Source organism: Ruditapes philippinarum, unplaced genomic scaffold (genome assembly GCF_026571515.1).
Source record: "Ruditapes philippinarum isolate M1 unplaced genomic scaffold, ASM2657151v2 ctg4175_1_1_1_1, whole genome shotgun sequence".
NCBI lineage: Eukaryota > Metazoa > Mollusca > Bivalvia > Venerida > Veneridae > Ruditapes > Ruditapes philippinarum.
The window spans coordinates 261,038-281,478 of NW_026853197.1; the positions used below are offsets into that span (position 1 = coordinate 261,038).

Consider the following 20,441-nt stretch of genomic DNA (forward strand, 5'->3'; position numbering starts at 1 on the left):
ATCTGCGATGCGGTGGCATATAGCGATTCACCTGTGTGTGTGTGTGGGGGGGTGTTATAGATCATATTGTGAACTTAAAAAATCTTCTTGTGAAAAACCACTCGTCCAATTTCAACCAAACTTAGCAGTATTGATCCTTGGGTAAAGGGCTTCCAAAGTTGTTCAAAGAATTTCATTCCATGCAGAAATCTGGTTGCCATGGCAACCAAAAGGAATTATAAGAATAAATTAAAAAAAATCTTCTTGTAAAGACCCAAAAGGCCTAGAGTTTAGATATTTTGCGTAAGGCATTGTCTGGTAGATCTCTACCAAGATTGTTCAAATTATAGCCATGGGGTCAAAATCGGCCCCGCCCCGAGGGTCATTGATTTTCACTATATGTACATATAGTAAAAACTTAATTTACCTTCTTGTAAAGACCTAAAGGCCTAGAGCTTAGATATTTTGTATAAGGCATTGTCTGGTAGACCCTTACCAAGATTGTTTAAATTATAGCCCTGGGGTCAAAATCGGCCCCGCCCCTGGGGTCATTGATTTTCACTATATGTACATATAGTAAAAAAAAATATTTTGTCTGAAGGGACAAGGCATAGAGCTTTGATGTTTGCTATATAATATCATCTATAGGTCCTCTACCAAAGCTGTTCAAAATTTTCCCCTGGTGTCAAAATTGGCCCTGCCCGGGGACAGTGATTCTCATTATGTACATATAAGCTAAGATATTTGACTTGAAATGTTGTTTGGTGGACCTGTATCAAGATTGTTTTGAATTAAACCCTTGGGTCAAAATTTTGCCTTGCCCAAAGGGACAGTGACCTACTTTCTTGTCCTTTGATGTACAGCAATGAAATTTTGACCATGTGCACAGTTTTAGTTGTAAAATTGAACTTTGATATCAGCTGACCTAGATTTTGACAAAGTGTCTTACTGTGTTGTCCTTTGATGTAGTCATGAAATTTAGGCTGTGTGAAATATGACCTTCACCACCAAATTCACTAGACTCGAGTGCATTGATATATTCTTACTCCGATCTTTTATTGGATTAACAATAGATTTAACCACTAATCTGATAATAAGATTTAGATAGGTCAGGGATCTATGCATTATGACAATCTTCAATTGTATAGAAACACAAAAAATCTGTTCCTACACTACTATTTGGTGTTGTATTAATGCGGTGGCATAGCATTTTTCTCAAATGCAATCTTGTTTATGAACTTTTATTTGTTTTGGGTTTTACGTCACATCGACACAGTATAGGTCATATCGCGACGTTCCAGCTTTACTGGTGGAGGAAGACCTCAGGTGCCCTTCCGTGCATTATTTCAGACACGAACGGGCACCTGAGGAGAACCATCGGCGTTCTGTAAGCTAGCTAGATAGCTTCCTCACATGAAAGAATCCAAAGTCCCTGTCGGGATTCGAACCCACAGCGGTGAGGGGCAAGTGGTTTGAAGTCAACGACCTTAACCACTCGGCCTTGGACGCCCCCTTTTTATGAACTATTTCAAAACAATTTAGTTGATTCCCATTTGAATAAAAGATATAATTCCACATTTTCTTAATAAAATCTCAATGTCAGGTCCGTGACCGTAATCGGGCCCACCGTAAGGGGGAATTCTCTAACAATGTCCTTTTCCATGCCTTTTTATGGCAACAAAGCTATAAAGGAATCTTTTCTTTTTTGTTTAAAGCTATTTTATATAATTTTCTACCTTTTACCTTAAACTAACTCGGAATTGTCTATGAAAATCCTCTATATATCTGTGTTACCCAATGATTTTTGCTCTACGCAGATTGCGCATGTGCGGGGGAAATACTACTTCCGGTCAGTTTTTCATAGCAACGGACCGCATTGTAAAAAAGGTCTATATCAAATATCAAAAACAATAATGTAAAATATATGTTATTGTTTCGATAGATATCGACATATTAGCGAAATACAAAATTAAATTTTAACGAGCTATCCAGGTAGTCATTCTATACAAAGATCTTTGAAAATATACGTTTTATACGAAAACATTTTAATGGTATGCCGTTATACATCTCCTTCCATTCGATTTACTATATAATATATTGGTTAATACAATTTCATTAACTTTAGATATACCTCGGTAACTAATACAAGTCATGGCGCACATTTTGATAAAACCAGCGTTCCATGAGCCAATGAAACCAAATTTTCCTTCAAACCAATGATCTGTAAAAAGCGCCAGGGAGCCTATTGATAACGCAAGTGCTGATAATGCAAAGCCGATTTTCTCTCATGTCCATCCCTTCATTTTTAGGTCTGCTATTAACAATGATTAAGTTTTGCAATGACTTCATTTTTCTGCAAAGATAGGCAAAATTGTTAAAAACTGACCGCTAAATAAAATACCAAAAACAATGTTAAAAACGACAGTTTAGGAGTATGCTCTGATAGGAGTGGATAGGACTTCAGAAGTAAGGGTTACACCATTTGGATACGTTTTAATAAATTCAAAATGTATCTGGAAAAATCTACAATATTATACCTCATTTAAAGGTCAAAATCGCATTTGCACACGCATGATAAGTAGAAGAACAGTGCCATAATAAATAGAGGATTTTGAATGAATGTAGAGTCTATGCTAAATTCATTGAACAAGTTGAATGAAGTTATATAATGCGAGCATTTAGCAAGCATGATATTGTTTTATTTAACAAGTTCAAAAAATAAGTATTGAATTTACATGAATAATTGTAATTATATATTTATCACATATCTAGAATAAAATCGGTCTACAATTTAAAAGAGACATTTTGCGTGTTATTGACAACTGAAATTGATGGGCCGTTTTTTGGATTATGGATTTGGAACATACTGATATGATGTGCTTCATTAACATATTTCATTTGCTAACCCAGATAACTCTGCATATGGTACAATGTTACAATAATGATGCAGATTAATAGATTAAAACAATCTGGATTTCAGGTTTTTTTAAGTCAGAAATAGGATTTATGGAACTGGAAAGAAACCATAAATGGATAAAAACTGGCAAATAAAGGATTTTCCGAATGTGAATTTGTCGTTAGGTTTAGAACTATCTCTAGATTCTATTCCGCTCGTAAGTAAGTGCAATTTTCTCTATATGTGACTCGATGTTCTTGATGCTTATTAATCATATTTGTTTTTGAAGTTTTGCATCATGCATCACAACGTAACTGTTCGGCGACATGACTACCTCCATCAAGACAGAGCTGTCTCCCAGAACAAATATCCTATATATTTTCCTTAATAATTAATGCTTTGACCTGATTTAAATTTTATTTGAATTCTAAACCTTATATCTACTTGAAACGTTTTTGTTTTTTAATCTGACTCGCTGTTTATATGAAAATTGGAGGAAAAATAATCTGCGTCATTATGAAACGGTCCATTTCAACGTTAAGTTCACATTCTGGGAAACGCCGCTACAACTTCATTTCAAACTTTACGTTGTCTTGAAATCTTCATCAAAACTACATGGCATAGTATTCTCTGAATTTCGATATTTGATGTAGAGTTTTCACAATATATAAAAAAATGACAACCCTTTACCTTTGTTGACACCTAATTTGAGCTAACATGCACCAGCTCGGAAATAGCAATAGAGCGATTTACCGTATACATCCGAAAAGGTAGCTCTGTCGGACCGTATATGTTACGGACCGAATAGCTCTATCGTTTACCAGGCGTGTGTGAATAAGATATTCTATATAGAAATTAAATGAAGAAAATTTTCACATTAATATAAATTGTCGATATAATGTGAATGTTTCTCTTACACAAGCATATCACGTGTTGGTATTAAGTTTCTTAAGATAATGATATCGTTTATCTGCAAATTTTCATAGATAAAACAAAAACGAACGCAAGAAATTCATTGAGAAAACTTATGTTTATTAACGAAATTCATTGCAAAAACTTATGAAATCTACTGAAGAAAATCATTGCAGAAACCTATGAAATCTATTGAAGAAATTAATTTAATTAATTGCAGAAACTTATGAAATCTATTGAAGAAATTCATTGCAGAAACTTATGAACTCCATTGAAGAAATTCATTGCAGAAACTTATAAAATCCATTGAAGATATTCATTGCAGAAACTTATGAAATCTATTGAAGAAATTCATTGCTGAAACTTATGAAATCTATTGAAGAAAACCATTGCAGAAACTTATGAAATCTATTGAAGAAATTAATTGCAGAAACTTATGAAAACTATTGAAGAAATTCATTGCAGAAAGAAATTCATTGCAGAAACTTATGAAATTTATTGAAGAAAATCATTGCTGAAACTTATGAAATCTATTGAAGAAAATCAGTGCAGAAACTTATGAAATCTACTGAAGAAAATCATTGCAGAAACCTATGAAATCTATTGAAGAAATTAATTTAATTAATTGCAGAAACTTATGAAATCTATTGAAGAAATTCATTGCAGAAACTTATGAAATCTATTGAAGAAAACCATTGCAGAAACTTATGAAATCTATTGAAGAAATTAATTGCAGAAACTTATGAAAACTATTGAAGAAATTCATTGCAGAAAGAAATTCATTGCAGAAACTTATGAAATTTATTGAAGAAAATCATTGCTGAAACTTATGAAATCTATTGAAGAAAATCAGTGCAGAAACTTAGGAAATCTATTGAAGAAATTCATTGCTGAAACTTATGAAATCTATTGAAGAAAACCATTGCAGAAACTTATGAAATCTATTGAAGAAATTATTTGCAGAAACTTTTGAAATCTATTGAAGAAATTAATTGCAGAAACTTATGAAATCTATTGATTTGCTGTGTGAATAGTCACCAGAAATAAATTCATATATGGTCACTGTCAGATCTAAAAGCGGAGAGTTATTTAGAGCTGAATTTAATCAGATTGAGTGAAAATTTATGTATAAAGAAAGTACAATGGCATTATTTACAAAGAAATAAAAGACGACGTTGTTGAAAATAAAAACAGGTTTTTCCACTTCAGTTTAATTGAACAAAAATATTAATTGTTCATCTTTAGACATTCTAAGAAATGCATTATCTACAGTTTTAGCTTTATCAAAAAGAAATTGTCGCATTTCTATAGAGGCTATTCGTTGCCAAAAATCCAGCCTTTGAAACTTGGCAATGCATACTTCGTTTCTACTAAACAGATTGGTAAACATCTAATTGTCGATCCCGGAGTTACATACTGCACTGGTATTAAGCCTTTTAATTATCTCGATTTGATAAAATGAAAGCTGTTAACATGGAACTTAGATAACTTGCAAACTGTATTTTCAAATTTGCGACATGTAGAAATGTTAACGATAGAACGTACACAATACGTTTAATGCTGTGCATCATGACGTTGAGAATGTAACTGCATCAACTTGACACACTCAGCTTTACAACACCACACTTTCCTTTTACATTCTAACGCGATTAACATTTGTAAACGATTTTGCAACTTCCATATATGGAATTATCACGGAAAACGACGAAAATTAATAGGCGGAGCCAATTTTCACGAAAGCAGAATATAAAGAGAGGTAACTCTTGCTGGTACAAAAATATTTCAAATTATATAGAAACTGTTATAAATTTCACATACATCAACTGCATTACAGTTGACTTTGAACATCCTCTGATTTTGTTAAAACGTATTCTAGTACAGGATATTCAAGTAATGCAAAATTGGTTAAGATATAATGTAACAATGTAACAACGTATATACTGATAATGAGCATTATAATATGCAAAAACTAAAATTGGTGAAATAACAGAAGGGAGTGTTTCCCATATATAATGATTCCCATATATAATGACACACATCACTATTCGTTAATAACAACGATTGGGTTTTGTGAACCACGGCAGTACTCGTACGTATAGCCTTTTTTTACATTCAGCAAATAGTACTAGAATGCGATACATGGAAGGCACATTTGGCAACACAAATAAAGAGAACTGAACAGCCTATGCCTTCTTTTTTTAAAGGACTATGTTGGGTTGTAGAAAAACTCATATTTTTGACCAAGTGCAATTCAAAGTTTACTATCGATAAACCGGTTGTATAACTAAAAACTTGTGAATTTGTCCCATTTTAATGTTGAAATAAATATTCAGTGTATCCTAGCAACTCTGCTTACCTCCATTGGGAGGTATTTTGAGTCATAGGATGTGATTTAGCCTTTTATTGTTAAATATATGTAAGATGGCGTAAGTTCAGGTCTTTTATGCATTAGACTGAATCAATAGCAACTCTAAAATCTGTGTATACATGCTGTCATTAGCTGTTACCTAGATTTGCTGTCTATATGATCAAAAGCAGAGAACTATTATTATGTACATGAAATACTACACAGAATATTTATTAAGTTTTGTAAGTGATGGCTTTCTAAGAGTTAAAATAAACAAGGTATACATAAATTGATAATCAACATACATACACATTTGGACTCATTTAAATTTTACTTATTGAAAAACAAAATGGGAAAAGTGGGAAAATATATGGTAAAAAAAAAAGTTATGTACGAAAGGGTACATACAACTTTGGTTATAATTTTACTATTGTTAAAAGTTTTTTTCTTTTCAAGTCATACGCTAGAATTAAGGTTACTTATATTATAGTAAATGCTACTTCTAGGAAAGACAACAGCCAGAATTTGGTCTGTATTAGTAATTAGTCCTATCAGATGTTGACTTGAAAATTTGAAAGTGGTAAGGTAGCAGCTTAACTGTAAATGTTACTTATTCCTATGCAAATTGGAATACCGTCAGTAAAATTTATTTATGGAAAGCCATGACTGTCTGATATTGTTCTTTTTCAATTTATTTATAACCATTTATAACAATATATGAAACCATTTTATCCATGTATAGAGCCGAAGTATCAATATATAAGTTGATTATCACATTATATGACACCAATTATTAAAGTAAAAATGACATAATATATTGATAATTCGGTTTCATATCAGAACATCTGGTCCTATATATGGCTACTTTGGTACCATATATGGAAGAATTGGTATCATATAATGTAATAACCAACTTATATATTTCTACTTTTGTTTCATAAATTGATACATTGGTTTCATATATTGAAAAATGAATTAATGTATTGATAATTCGGTTTCATATAAGGACATCTGGTTCCATACATGGCTACTTTGGTACCATATATTGAAGAATTGGAATCATATATTGAGAAAATCAACTTATATATTGCTAACTCGGTTTCATTCACTGGCGGTATGGTTTCCTATATTGTAACTGTGGATTAATATAATGGATTCCGGTTAAATAAGAAGGTGTTTTCAATTCATATATAGTCGAAGTAAACTTATATATTATCAAAATGGTTACATAAATTGAAAAAGAACAATATCAGACAGCCATGGCTTTCCATATTTATTTGTCGTTGAATATAGTCTTATCAATAGTTTTCACTTCCTTGAAAAACGTTTAACCTCAGACAGTATGTAACCTTGTGTTTTTTTTTGTTTTTTGTTTTGTTTTTTTTTTGTTTTTTTAAGAAATGTGGTGTCTACAACGTTTTAAAACTTATATGCCTATAATCCTTTAAAGTCCGCTGATGTTGATTGTAGGCAATCATGCAAGACTAGAGTGAATTATATTAGTAACTAAATACCTAAAAGATATGGTAAACGGAAACTACGCCGCTTCTTGTCGCCGGCGGTAAATACCGAAAATGAGCGGATAAATACGTTTATTTACGATGATTTAGTGGGCGGGAAAATGGGGGGAGCTTATTTCATCTCCTATTGAAAAACGTGTAAAGCTGGATTATGCTGATCCGAATCATGATGGTTCGACAATGTAAAGCTTAGAATGTAACTTCTGTTTTGAGTATTCGAACACTTGCTATTTTTACTATCAGTTAATGTTTTGTTGTTTAACAAAATGTATTTTGTTGAAATGCATGTTTACATTGTTAAATCGGCAAACTCAATCCAAGAATGCAACATTGGAGTTTACAAACAAAGAAATACAATTGTATTTTTTCCATTAACAAACTGTTCAACTCAGATCAACAAGGCTGGATTTTTGGCAACGAATAGCCTCCATACATTTCATCGTACATAAAACAATGAAGAATGATATTGCTTTCGTCAGAAATGACTTTTTGTTCCATTTATTTATTTATTGTATTAAAGTATCATCAACATACATACATACATACATACATACATACATACATACATACATACATACATACATACATACATACATACATACATACATACATACATACATACATACATACATACATACATACATACATACATACATACATACATACATGCATGCAAAACAAGCATACATACATACATACATACATACATACATACATACATACATACATACATACATACATACATACATACATACATACATACATACATACATACATACATACATACATACATACATACATACATACATACATACATACATACATACATACATACATACATACATACATACATACATACATACATACATACATACATACATGCAAAACAACATACATACATACATACATACATACAAAATAAAAAAGTACTTTACCTATAAGAGACTGGATCATATTATGTTACAAAAATCATATACATATTACATTGATATCATTTTCAAGCCAGGAAAACAACAATAAATGATAAAAACTGAATGAAAAATAGGATAATGAATTTATAAAAGAAATAGTGAAACAGGCATTAGCGGCGAAACATAAGGATTAGATGAAATAAGAAAAGTGTATGTATATATACATAAAATCTAATTAAAATGATTATTTACAAATAAAACTTCCCGTCTTTGTAATATAAGATAGCAAGTTTTGGCACAGATTCTTATATGTGTCGGAAAACAAAAATATCAAAATTATTGGTACAAGATAGTGTAAAAAATAAGTCAGTGTGATTAATTGCACGAGTTTACAATTTATTTCCAATACCACAGTGCACTGGACAATGAAACAATACATGATATTCATTTTCTGTAGTATCACAAAATGGACAAATTATTTCATCTATTGACAAACCATCTAACCTGCCAGTTTCAATTCTAATGGGAGCAACGAACACCCAAACATACAAAATGCAGACCTGTGTCTAGACCGAAGAATTGAATTGCAATATTGCTCAGTTGTAATTCATACTTAACGCATTTATACAAGTTCCGGAGTTTGTTATCGCTTCGTCTAGCATTACCATTATCACTATTAATTTTGTCTCTACAGTTTGTAATGTACCGATTATAGACAATGTTACTGACTTTCCATACAAAAGAAGTTAACAAGGGCTATAAAATATTGTAATATATGTTCAAATTAATTATGGTCATCGAAAAAATGCTTTATTCAAATGGCCAATTTTTACACAAACGATTGAACTTGACGGTACCCAGAGTGCTGTTCGTTTATTGACTTTCGCTGCGATCATATGAGATAAGCGTGAACCGCCTCCGTTGTCGAGGGGTTACAGTCGATGACTTCTAATCCATTTACCTCTCTGGCGTGGGTTCGATCCGCGGGAGATGCTTTGGTAGTTTAGCGCGGAGGAAGGTAGTCTAGTACTGGTGTAGCTCTCCAGGAACGATGGTTAGGAAACTGCCCGCCTATATTAATGTAATACTGTTGGGAAAAGGCGTTAAATGAAACAAACAAACAAACAAATAAGCGTGACCAATACAGAGAATCAGAAGAACCATCATTAGGATGATACTTTCCGACACCTAGAGAAAAATCTTGCGCTCTGTTGTGAACCACATTAATACAAGAATAAGACCGAGTACCCTATAAAGGAGTAATATATAGCTTATAAAAGGCCAAACATCAGAATCGTAGAATTTAGAATAAACTTCAAATGAGACACCGCTTTAGCATTTACATTTTGCGATTAAAATACCCAATGCACGACTAGCACTCTGAGCAGCAGCTTTAACAGTTATTGAATAATCGAGATGCTCGTGTCATATGACACCTCAATAAGTATACCTATCAACTATGTTTATACATTATCACCACATTTGAAGGCAACACTCGTACGTAGAATAGCTTTCAGACGGAAGTGAATAACATTAAAATGAGCCGCGTCACGACAAAACCAACATAATGGGTTTGCGACCAGCATGGATCCAGACCAGCCTGCGCATCCGCGCAGTCTGATCAGGAACCATGCTGTCCGCTTACCAATCCTATTGCAAGTAGAGAAACTGATAGCGAACAGCATGGATCCTGATCAGACCATGCTGGTCGCAAACCCATTATGTTGGTTTTTGTCGTGACGCGGCTCAATTTTCTTTTCAAAGGGTAAACAGTCATATCATTCAACGAACACCAGTCATTTAAGGCACATTTAACAATATCCGTAGATCTTTAGCATTATCAGCTTATAAATATAGCGATATCATCAGCGTATCACATGTTAAAAGTTTTTCCATTTATCAATATAAATACCAAAATCAAAAGATGTACACATGTTTTATAATTTAAAATACAATAATCCTTCTCACCCTTTCAAATTTCCGGTTTTGGGAATCATGATTTAATTGAAATATTCCAAATTTTATCGTTCGGAATTCAGAATTTAAAATTTCCGGAATTCAGAATTATGAAACCCATTAAAAACAAAAGGAGGCATTTTTGGACTCTGGATAGTGTTCGGTTTTCAAAAGTTTACGGAATTCAGAAGTTACACTGTATAAAGGATTACGTATTTTGACTGCCGGCTTTGAATATTATTTGTCTTCGAAAAGTCAACTTGGCTCTTAATTCGATGTCAGTTTTATATACAGATCGTTTAAAGTAAAAAGGTGTATTTGAATTTGGCGGTAGCAAGGCATTCGCATTTCAAAGAAACTGAATATCAATGTAAGAACCTACTATAAGTTGTATGGTAGTTCTGTGTGTCGATCTTAGGGCTTGTTGGAAAATCTTGTACTAGCATAAAATTGACTATTTAAATAAATAATATCGGTATTAGAAATTGACCAAATCCAAAGCAAGATTCTACGATTTTAAATTTCAGAGCTATCTTCTTGTACAGGTATTTCTGTGGTAGTTCCGTCACTGTTGAATTCAATATCTTCAGCATAATCGTATTGAAATTTAGACTTTGTTTCAGAGTATTTGATTCCAGCTTCAAGGCAATCTGGTGAATTCTTAGGTTCTATTTCATTGTAATTGTCAGCATCGTTTGTTACTGTAAGATAATTAGATATTGGGAGTTCTGGAACCTTTCGGAACATTGCACATTCATTTATGGGAACAGATTTTCTTTCAGTAAGTAGTTGTGTGCAATTTTCTGATGAATCCTGAAGATCTATCTCAGCATAAGTGTACGGGTCGTCTGGTGCTGTTGCATTATCTAACGTCGGGGTTTCTGGGAGAGTGTCTTGCTGTTGGTTCCTTTGATATTTTCGCCTTAAAATATATAAAGGTAAATCCGTTAATAAAGGTAAATTCGAGTAAGAACTATGATTTATATGGCTTATTCCTCACATTGAATTTCAGTGAATATTTTTGGTGTTTCTATAATACTTTATGTAATAAAATTGTATAAATTCGCTGAAATTTGTAAGATTGTTTGATGTTTGTTTGTTTGAATAATTGGGTTTTACGGGACCCCTTCACAGTGTAGGTCATATGGCGCATTCAAGCTTTACTGGCGGAGGAATATCTGGTACCCTTCCGTGCATAATTTAAGGCTTGAACAGGCATCATAGTAGAACCACCGGCGTTTCGTAAGCTAGCTGGATAGCCTTTCACATGAAATACTCTAAAATCATTGTCGGGATCGAACAAACAGCGATGAGGGGCAAATTGTTCGAAGATAACGACTTTAACCAGTAAGATACAGGCGCTTTACGGGTTGTATTACATAACGGATGGCCTCGTTGGCGGCTTTCGATTTTGTCCAAAGCATATCTCCTACATCTATGGAGAAAATTTTATGAACCTTCATAGAAATATTCACCACCATGAGATACCGTTTTGCGCACATAAAGCAGGTCATTAGAACAAATGTCAAAGGTATTGAAAAAATGAGAATAAAGTTCAACAAGTAAAGTCCACGTTCACAGACGCAGCCCCGACACAATCAAGTCACACTGGTCAGTCGGGCATTCAGAGGTCACCGAAATTAAAATTGGGAAAATGCTTGCCCAGATCACACATTCTACACGTATAAAAGAATTTTTATACATGTACATGTATATAACTTGTCACAAATGTTTATCATTGCAAGGCAATCAAAGTGCTGATAAAATATGAAGAAGTATATTGGGACCATTTAGTCGTCATTTATTAAAGATGTTCATAGTCAAGACTACGACTGTGACACATTTAATTAAGGTCACTATAATTATATATGCAAAAACAAGGTCACTAAAGACGATGCAGTGTCTAGACAATGTCTGCAGGATATCTCCTACACCAACATAGGAATCTTTAAGATTTACATCCCTGCATACAAAGTCAAGTCCTCACATATAGATAAAAGTTTTAGATAAAATGTGAATATGTGGCTAGGAACCATTTAGCCATAATTATCGAGGGATAGTACAGCAAATGGCACTTTCACTACTTTAGGTGTGAACAATGTCCTTTATATTTGCAATGTCAATGTCACTAAAGATGTTGAGATACCCAAATATTTCCCGAGCATATCACCAACATGCTTGTTCATGTTACTTATATAACTTTCATTGCCTCTCATGAACCAAGTCTCAACCCAGTTCAAATGTCAAGGTCTCACTTAGATCTCTTTGAAATATGTTTCTCCGGAGCAAAACTTACACATTCATCAAGGGAAATTAATATAACTTGGCTCAAATTTTCATAATTGCAAGGGGGAGGGGGTGTCGCGCATAAGATCGAGATCCCTGCAACTAAGGTCAAACTCACTCATAAAGGTAAAATTTTAGACGAAAATATGTATGGGGATGATCTTGCTTGCCACACTACTAATCGTCAAGATTTTATGACGGGTTAATTTTGTGACAATGTTGTACTTGTTTAAAGAATGTATTTTACTCATATTGGCGAAAGTTTTAAAGCACTATTACAATTTCGTTACGTAGACATGTAAGCTATTATTGATTAATAGATTATCGCGACAATGGCAATTCTAGCTAACATTTGATAAAGATGTACGTTGTATATAGATGAACTTTAATAATAATTTTTATATAAAACGCATTTTTTGCATGGATTAAACTGTGTATATGTATGAATGTAATTTGGTTGAACCTTAACAATATATTTACACTGTATTTATTGATTACCATCTGATCCAGATAAAAATAATATAAGTTCCTGCAGCTAGAAGAAAACCAGCAGATATAGCAGGTATAAGAATCTTGTGATTTCCACTGTTATTTTCTTTTTCGTTTTTATCATCATTTCTATCTTCATGTATACCTGGAAAAAATAATCCGGTGTTAAACTGCCAATAACCATGGTTAGGGACTACTTGCATATGCGGCTGTTATGTTTTCTCCCTCGATTATATAGTTTACAAAGCCTTTTAAAACAACAATAAAACATTTTTATTTATATTTTCAGTTCTTAAATGTTTTCTTTTCATACAATATCTAAATAATATATAACAAACACTTACGCCACAGATTTGATCCATATTAAATTAATAATTGGCGCCAATCCGTAAGCATCCTAAGTATAAATAACTCATTCATTTTTTAAACGCTGACGTCATTTCAAACATACAAGAATGATAAATTGGGCACTGATGTAAACACAATACAATCTATTCTAAGACGTAAGGTTTTATTGTTGAAAACTTGATAACATAACTTTTTTTTCTTATTATTTCTTTTGTTTAATAATTTCTATATCTTAATAAAAGTAGGGTGCGAAATCGAACAGCATTATAATACGAAAATCGGTACCGGAAGTTATTTCCGCTTGAAAAAATAACGTTTGTGATCTTCCTTATCTTATCTTTTTAGAATTGAAATACTTTCGTTATGAGTCGTTTTTATCGGCTATTGAACACCGGTTTTGCCGTTTTGATGCGAAAAAATTAACCACTCATGCCTACGGCCTTTGTGGTTAGTTCCTACGCATCCAAACTCCAAACCGGTGTTAAATATCCAATAAACACCGCTCAGACCGATATTATTTCTTAATTATATTGGTTTACATATATGGTCTCACGTAATAATAGAGAAAATCAGAATCCCTAAAAAAGTCAAACGCGGCAAAGTGAACATTTTGCAGGCTCGGTTGGATTGAGTTCGTTCATGGACGATAATGAAAAGTACAAGTGAAAAACTCTTTTTCATTTTTGATAGAATTCCTTGCCATTTTCATACCGTATAGTTAGTTATATTTCGTTTTTCGCGAATGTAAACGAACGTCATTTTATCAACGTTTTGCTTTGGCATAGGTTTATCTGTTAGAACGCGTTGGTTTATCAGGTCATGTCACAATTTTAAAGGAATTACACAAGATATATTTGTTAGCGATTCGCAGAAAATTATGGAAGGTTCATTGAAAACAAGGACGCGTTTTGTTGACAAAAAATGTCAAAATTTGACTTGCACCGGTTGACAATATTTCGATATTTAAACAGATATTCAAATCTAGTACGTTTTCAGTAACAAATGCCGTGTTGATAGCTAATGAAGTAGTCCAAAAGACTTGATGTTTATCAAATAATGCGGCGTTTCATTTATGAATGGACAACTGATTTATCCGTGAAAATTATGTTTGATAATTTGGTACCTCAATTGTATTTTTGCTTACAATATTGACATTACCAGGGCTGATTAGAGAAAAGCAAACAGAAATTGATAAAAAAAAATTAAATTTTAAGAGGAATCAACAGAAAAAAAACTTCCTTCAATTCATTCAAATTACCAACTACTAAATATCGTCTCAAAATTTTTGTTTCATTTTTACATTCTGAAAAATAAACTTCCTTTCACACGCAAAGCTGCTCTTGATGGCATTTGTGGAATACTCTGTATCCCACAAGCAATAACCGCCTTAAGCAATATGAAAAGCAATGACAGTCACTAGCCCGAAGAATAAGTAAACAACTAAGCGTTAGTAAGACAGCCTTTCAACAATTCAATGTTTTCCAGATTGCTAGTCGCTTTTTGAATCTTTATACATCTGTCAACATTTTTTGGTCTGTAACAATCCTCAAATAAGTTTTCTTTCTTATTAATAGATGTATGACTAACAAATCCAAATGAAATCCCAATTATTTTCCTTCCGAGAAATACACACATTTTAAAAATGGCGACCGCTTATATTAAACAAAGCCTGGTCAAATATAAACTTTCGCAAAAATAACGAAAATAAGGTCGAATTGTGTGACTTTTTCTTCTACTGGAATTATTTGATTTTATAATCATTGATATTTCTGAATAAAATAGATAATATCATCACCATCACGTGTAAGATCTTATCTTTTTCATCTCGTAAACTATTGAGAATACTGTTCGATGAAATAAAATTTTGTATTACACTTAAACAAAGAAATATCCTTTACATATATTTAAAATGGAAATTCAATGCCAACTTTTTAGGAAACGCTTACTATAGGCTTACTAATGTGAACAAATGTTATGTTAGATAGAGGAGAATGACTTACCGCCAGTTCTGAACAATATTATTTCGGCGAATGTCGGACATTCCGGAAGACCGCTGTCTGGACAAGTTAAGTTACAGACCGCTTCCTCCATATTCGACTGCATACTGTTGCCGCAAAAGCATTTCAAACCATAACCGTCGTACTTAAATAATAAAAATAATAAAAATACTTTGCTAAGAAATTCTTAAACACTTACAATGTGAGGTACGTAACGCCGAAAATGATTAGAGGCTTTTAATGAGATTGTTTAACCCATTACTTCATGAGCTTTTTGTGAAAAATGGTAAAAACCGTTGTTTTCATTGAAAAGTCTCCCGTTACAAGTTCAAATTTGCTGCAAAACTATAAAAACTGCTTCAATACTAATCAAACTTGGCACAAATGTTGACTGGACCGTTGCCTTTGTAACAACATGTTCAGGCTTCAATTTCCTGTTACCAACGAGGGGACATCTCAAAATTGCAACAAATAATTATTTTGCGTTGAGTTTATCCATCAAAATTGATTTCAAAGTGCTCCAACTTCTCAATGGATTTAGATAGAGTCATCTGCTTTTCAGAGTTTGTTACACGTTACCTTATGATTGATCTGGGGTCATTTTTAGCCTCTCACAAGTCCAAAATTTGTTGCGATGAGGGGGACCGCCGCCCCCTTCAAACCAACAAACAAAATGGGGCACATCCCATTTCTGGCAACTCCCTGACGTATCTTTTGTTTGGGGCCGCGCCGAAAAAGTGTTCACTTTTTTTAACAACAATTCTCAAACGAAAACATGTATTTGGGGCCCAAACAGGACATTTTTGCACTATTTGAGGCCTTAATGGGGGCGAAAGTGCATTGTTTCGCGTATATATGAGGTAAAGGGTTCAGCAAAAAGTAAATGTAGCTGCTTTAGAAAAATGTGTTAAAGATATACATGGCTCATCCTTGAGTAAAGTTATCTTATTATTATTACTTTTACTTTAAATTTATATAATCAATATGTTTATTGAAAGCTATGGAATTCTTACTGAATATTTCTAATTGAATAAAAGAATGAAACAAACTATGTATCTGCGTTCACTATTACATGTAGAAAAATGTTTCTTTACTTGATTCGGATTCGAGCCAGTTGTCCTCAGTGCTATCGTCTTTTCTCATTTACAGCACTGGCCAGTCTCTCAGTTTCGTCCGCACGTCGTTTGGGCATTTTGATCAAGAAAAATAACAAAATGTCTTATTATAAACAACCTAAAAACCTTGCCATGTTTTAAAATATATGTTTATAGACCTACTATTGATAATTTGAAATAGTTATAACTGCATTTGGTTAATAGGATAAATTAGGATAGATAGTTATGACAGTACTGCATTTCGGATACATAGACCCATGTGGTTATTTTCTTTTTTCGTTTATTTAAAATTCAATCAAAAGCAAGATTTACAAAAATATACATATAAAGAGCAATTCAATGGTTAACGTTTCTTATTTTTTAACTATTTATAATTTGGAATAATTGTAACTGCATTGTCCCTTTCGGATAAATAGGGCCACGTGGTTATTTTCTATTTTCGTTTATTTAAAATTCAATCAAAAGCGAGATTTATAAAGATTTAAATATAAAGAGCACTTCGATAGTTAAGGTTTTAAATTATAATTAAAATTTTACAATTTACATCCAAAATTAAAAACCTAGATTAAGATTTAATTTTAAAATATGATCAGCAGAGCTACCTTTCTCATAGAGATCCAGAACGAAAAGGATGCAGGCTCGCGCAGCTCCTTATATAGTGTTCTAAATATAGCTCTCAGACTGAGCATGCGTATTGATACGCAGTACAACTGATCGATAGATTAAGACATGTGTCATTCATGTAAAATAAAAGAGTTTAATCTTGAATGATTAAACTTTGATACTATACGGTAGTAAATTTTAAACATGAATATTCTTTTTGTGAATTCAACACTTGTTTATTTTTGTATTTAAATATTTTCTAATATGAAATGTGAGCAGTAATAAATCTGTAGATCTATGTGTTTTCTACAATTAAGTGTCAATTTCCATTATTTCATCACTCTAACATTTCTGTGTTGTAGGTTGTAGACAAGATAAATATGTATAGGAATGTTTAGAATTGTGGGTTATCGCTCGGATGCAGCCGAGTCTCTTAGGGATTTGAACACGGCGCATGTTTACTGCGGAATGACACGATTTATTTTTTGCGAGTCGCTTATAAAAATCAAGAACCTAAAAATCACATACATCGGCTTTACACTTCATGAACAATTTTATAGTTCTTGTTTTTTTTTTTTGCAAACCATTTCTATTTACACAATTTTTTCTTATCTCAGTAAACAAAATTTAATTCAACTGTCTGTTGTTTACCTATACTTAATATCATGGAACCAGGCTAAAAGTTAACACGTTGTCTCAACTCATAAAGGGAACTGTTTATCTTTTTATGCGCTGTTAAATTGCATTGTATTAAAACATCTGATTGTTCCGTTTAATATCAGAAACTAGAAAACAAGTTCATTTTAAAAAACAAACAAAAAGAATGTATATATCTTTTAAATTTGTTTCTTTCCGAGATTATTTGGATAGTGTGGTGCGGACATAGTTCTGGCTTCCAAACTTTTATAGTCAGCTTTTAAATACTAAAGCGAGGTCAACACGTATGCATTTTTATGTTGGTTAGATTTGGTAACGGGTCTTATGCCTTTAATGATTTATGCTCAAATTTGATGTTTGTCGTTCAAAAGTTAATACATCGTTTATAAGGGCTTTCATTAATAATGTCCAAGGTATTATATGGTTAACCATTACGTGCGTGTCAGCACTATTTATAAATAAATGAGACACAGCTAGGTGTCTAAATCCTTGAATATACGTACCCGTCATGTCACATTACAAAAGAATAATATTAGTGCGGACGTAATGGAATTTTCGTTTCGTAAGGCTTCCCCTTTAGTTTCATTAACTGATTTCAGATCTTAACAGACAATCCTGTAAGTAACATTTTTTTCCGTTTCTTGTAAAGTTATGCAATGCATAGTTGACCAATCCTTCGCAGTCATTTCACGCGTGCATTTTTTTTGTTTATTTTGTGAATGTGTAGATTTAATTCCAATAAATTATGCTTTGGTTAAGGTAGTATACACCTTATGCATTACCTCCGCTTTGAATAGTATTCAAGTAGGCTAGAATTACTGTCTGAGGGGTGTGGGTTCAAACCCCAGAATGGGCAATTTTTTTCTCTCTTCTTTTCAACATTGTTTATGTATCTCTCAGATCCCTTACTAAAAGAAAAAAGTTAAATTAATTAATATATAATAATTGTAGGTATTTATTGGCAAAAAAATGCTAAATATAATAACAAATATGGTACCTGATATTTTCAAAGTGTAATAAAATCAAAGCTAGACGGTAAAAGTATTTAATATTTAAAAAGATGAAACAATATACTTTTTAGAAAATTTAGGGAAACTTTGAAAACAGGTACTCAGTTTGGTAAATTTTAGGCATACATGTATTTTTAATTAGGCCCTCTAAGTAGGAAAATGGCCAAACACGTGTTAAAATGGGTGGGATAGAGTAACATTTTCATACATATTTCATAAATTTTGAGTAGAAACAATCATTTTGCTTATGTGTATTGTTAGCTGAATGTTGTTATTTGTTTCTTACCAAAAATTAATGGGAAAGCATTTTTCATTAGGATGATTTTATAAATTATTTAGAGTTCCTCATTTCTGATAAAGAGCCCTTTTAATAGCAAAGGTTTAGATCAGAAAAAATGTCCATTATGCGATAGATTTTGTTTACATTTTGCATAGAGGTAATTTTAAGGCATATAAAGGCCCTACGTTGTCAATTTTATAGTTTCTTTTAGTGCCCATTAGGGATATTCTACCTTAACATTAAAATGTATTTTAAATGATCTTGGCCAGGAATTAATCTAAAACAGGAAGTCTAGTGAGATAATTTTGCGGACATGCTAGCCAAGGTGATAACTGATATTTAATCGTGCTATCCAGTACTATCTGATATGCATCAACCTATTTCTATAAATTATTATCAATAACTTACTTTTTTTATTATATTCTTTACTTCATAACATATACCATGGATATACGTGTCGATAATTGGAATTGTTCAAAGTTCAATGGGCATAACTCTGAAAATGATTGCTCCATCGTACACAATACACTGTCCTAGATATTCTTACAATAAATTTTTATACCAAATTTCATTTCAGAATGTACAATCTCTGCACAGAAAATCAACGAAAATATCAAATAACTAGAAATTTTCTAAATAAGGGGGCATAACTCGTTCATAAAAATGATAGGGCAATAACCAAAACTTTTCCTTGCAACGTCAAAATATCATACTCCTGGCAAAGAACTCGTATCTTTCTGGACAAAATAGTAATTGTGGGCTAATCAAAATGCAATAAATAGCTTAAAATATAATCAAGCTATATACATTGCTTTTAATTTTTTCATCGGATGTTTAAACAATTTATTGTTTAACTAGCACAGCACTGTTCGGGAAACCTCACATATTGCGAAAATAACATTATTTACAAACGAGCGTGTCGACCTCAACATGAGTCGTACTAGTCACAAAAAACCTGTGTAACATATACATATGTATAATGACGATTTGTTTTCTATGACCAGACCAACCCATAAAAGAATACATTCATGTTCGTTCCACACAAAATGGTGCGCTGTTTTAGGACTGCTAAAACAATCTGCTGACACGAATATTGCGGATTATATGTACCGCATAACACCGAATTTAAACACCT

General features: G+C 32.5%; 1 protein-coding gene across 2 annotated transcripts in view; it reads right to left on the minus strand.

Annotated features, from left to right (window-relative positions):
* Positions 1 to 20,441, minus strand: part of LOC132736067 (uncharacterized) — a 79,156-nt gene that overhangs the window by 32,495 nt on the left and 26,220 nt on the right. The window contains exons 3-5 of one of the 2 annotated variants that reach the window (XM_060723116.1): positions 15,645 to 15,786; positions 13,306 to 13,441; positions 8,941 to 11,443 (exon numbers count right to left, since the gene is read on the minus strand). The exons of the other annotated variant lie outside the window; for it this stretch is intronic. Coding sequence (XP_060579099.1) covers positions 11,038 to 11,443; positions 13,306 to 13,441; positions 15,645 to 15,786 — 684 coding nt within the window. The 3' untranslated portion in view covers positions 8,941 to 11,037. Of the gene's footprint in view, positions 1 to 8,940; positions 11,444 to 13,305; positions 13,442 to 15,644; positions 15,787 to 20,441 lie in introns of those variants that run through there. 2 annotated transcript variants of the gene reach the window in all.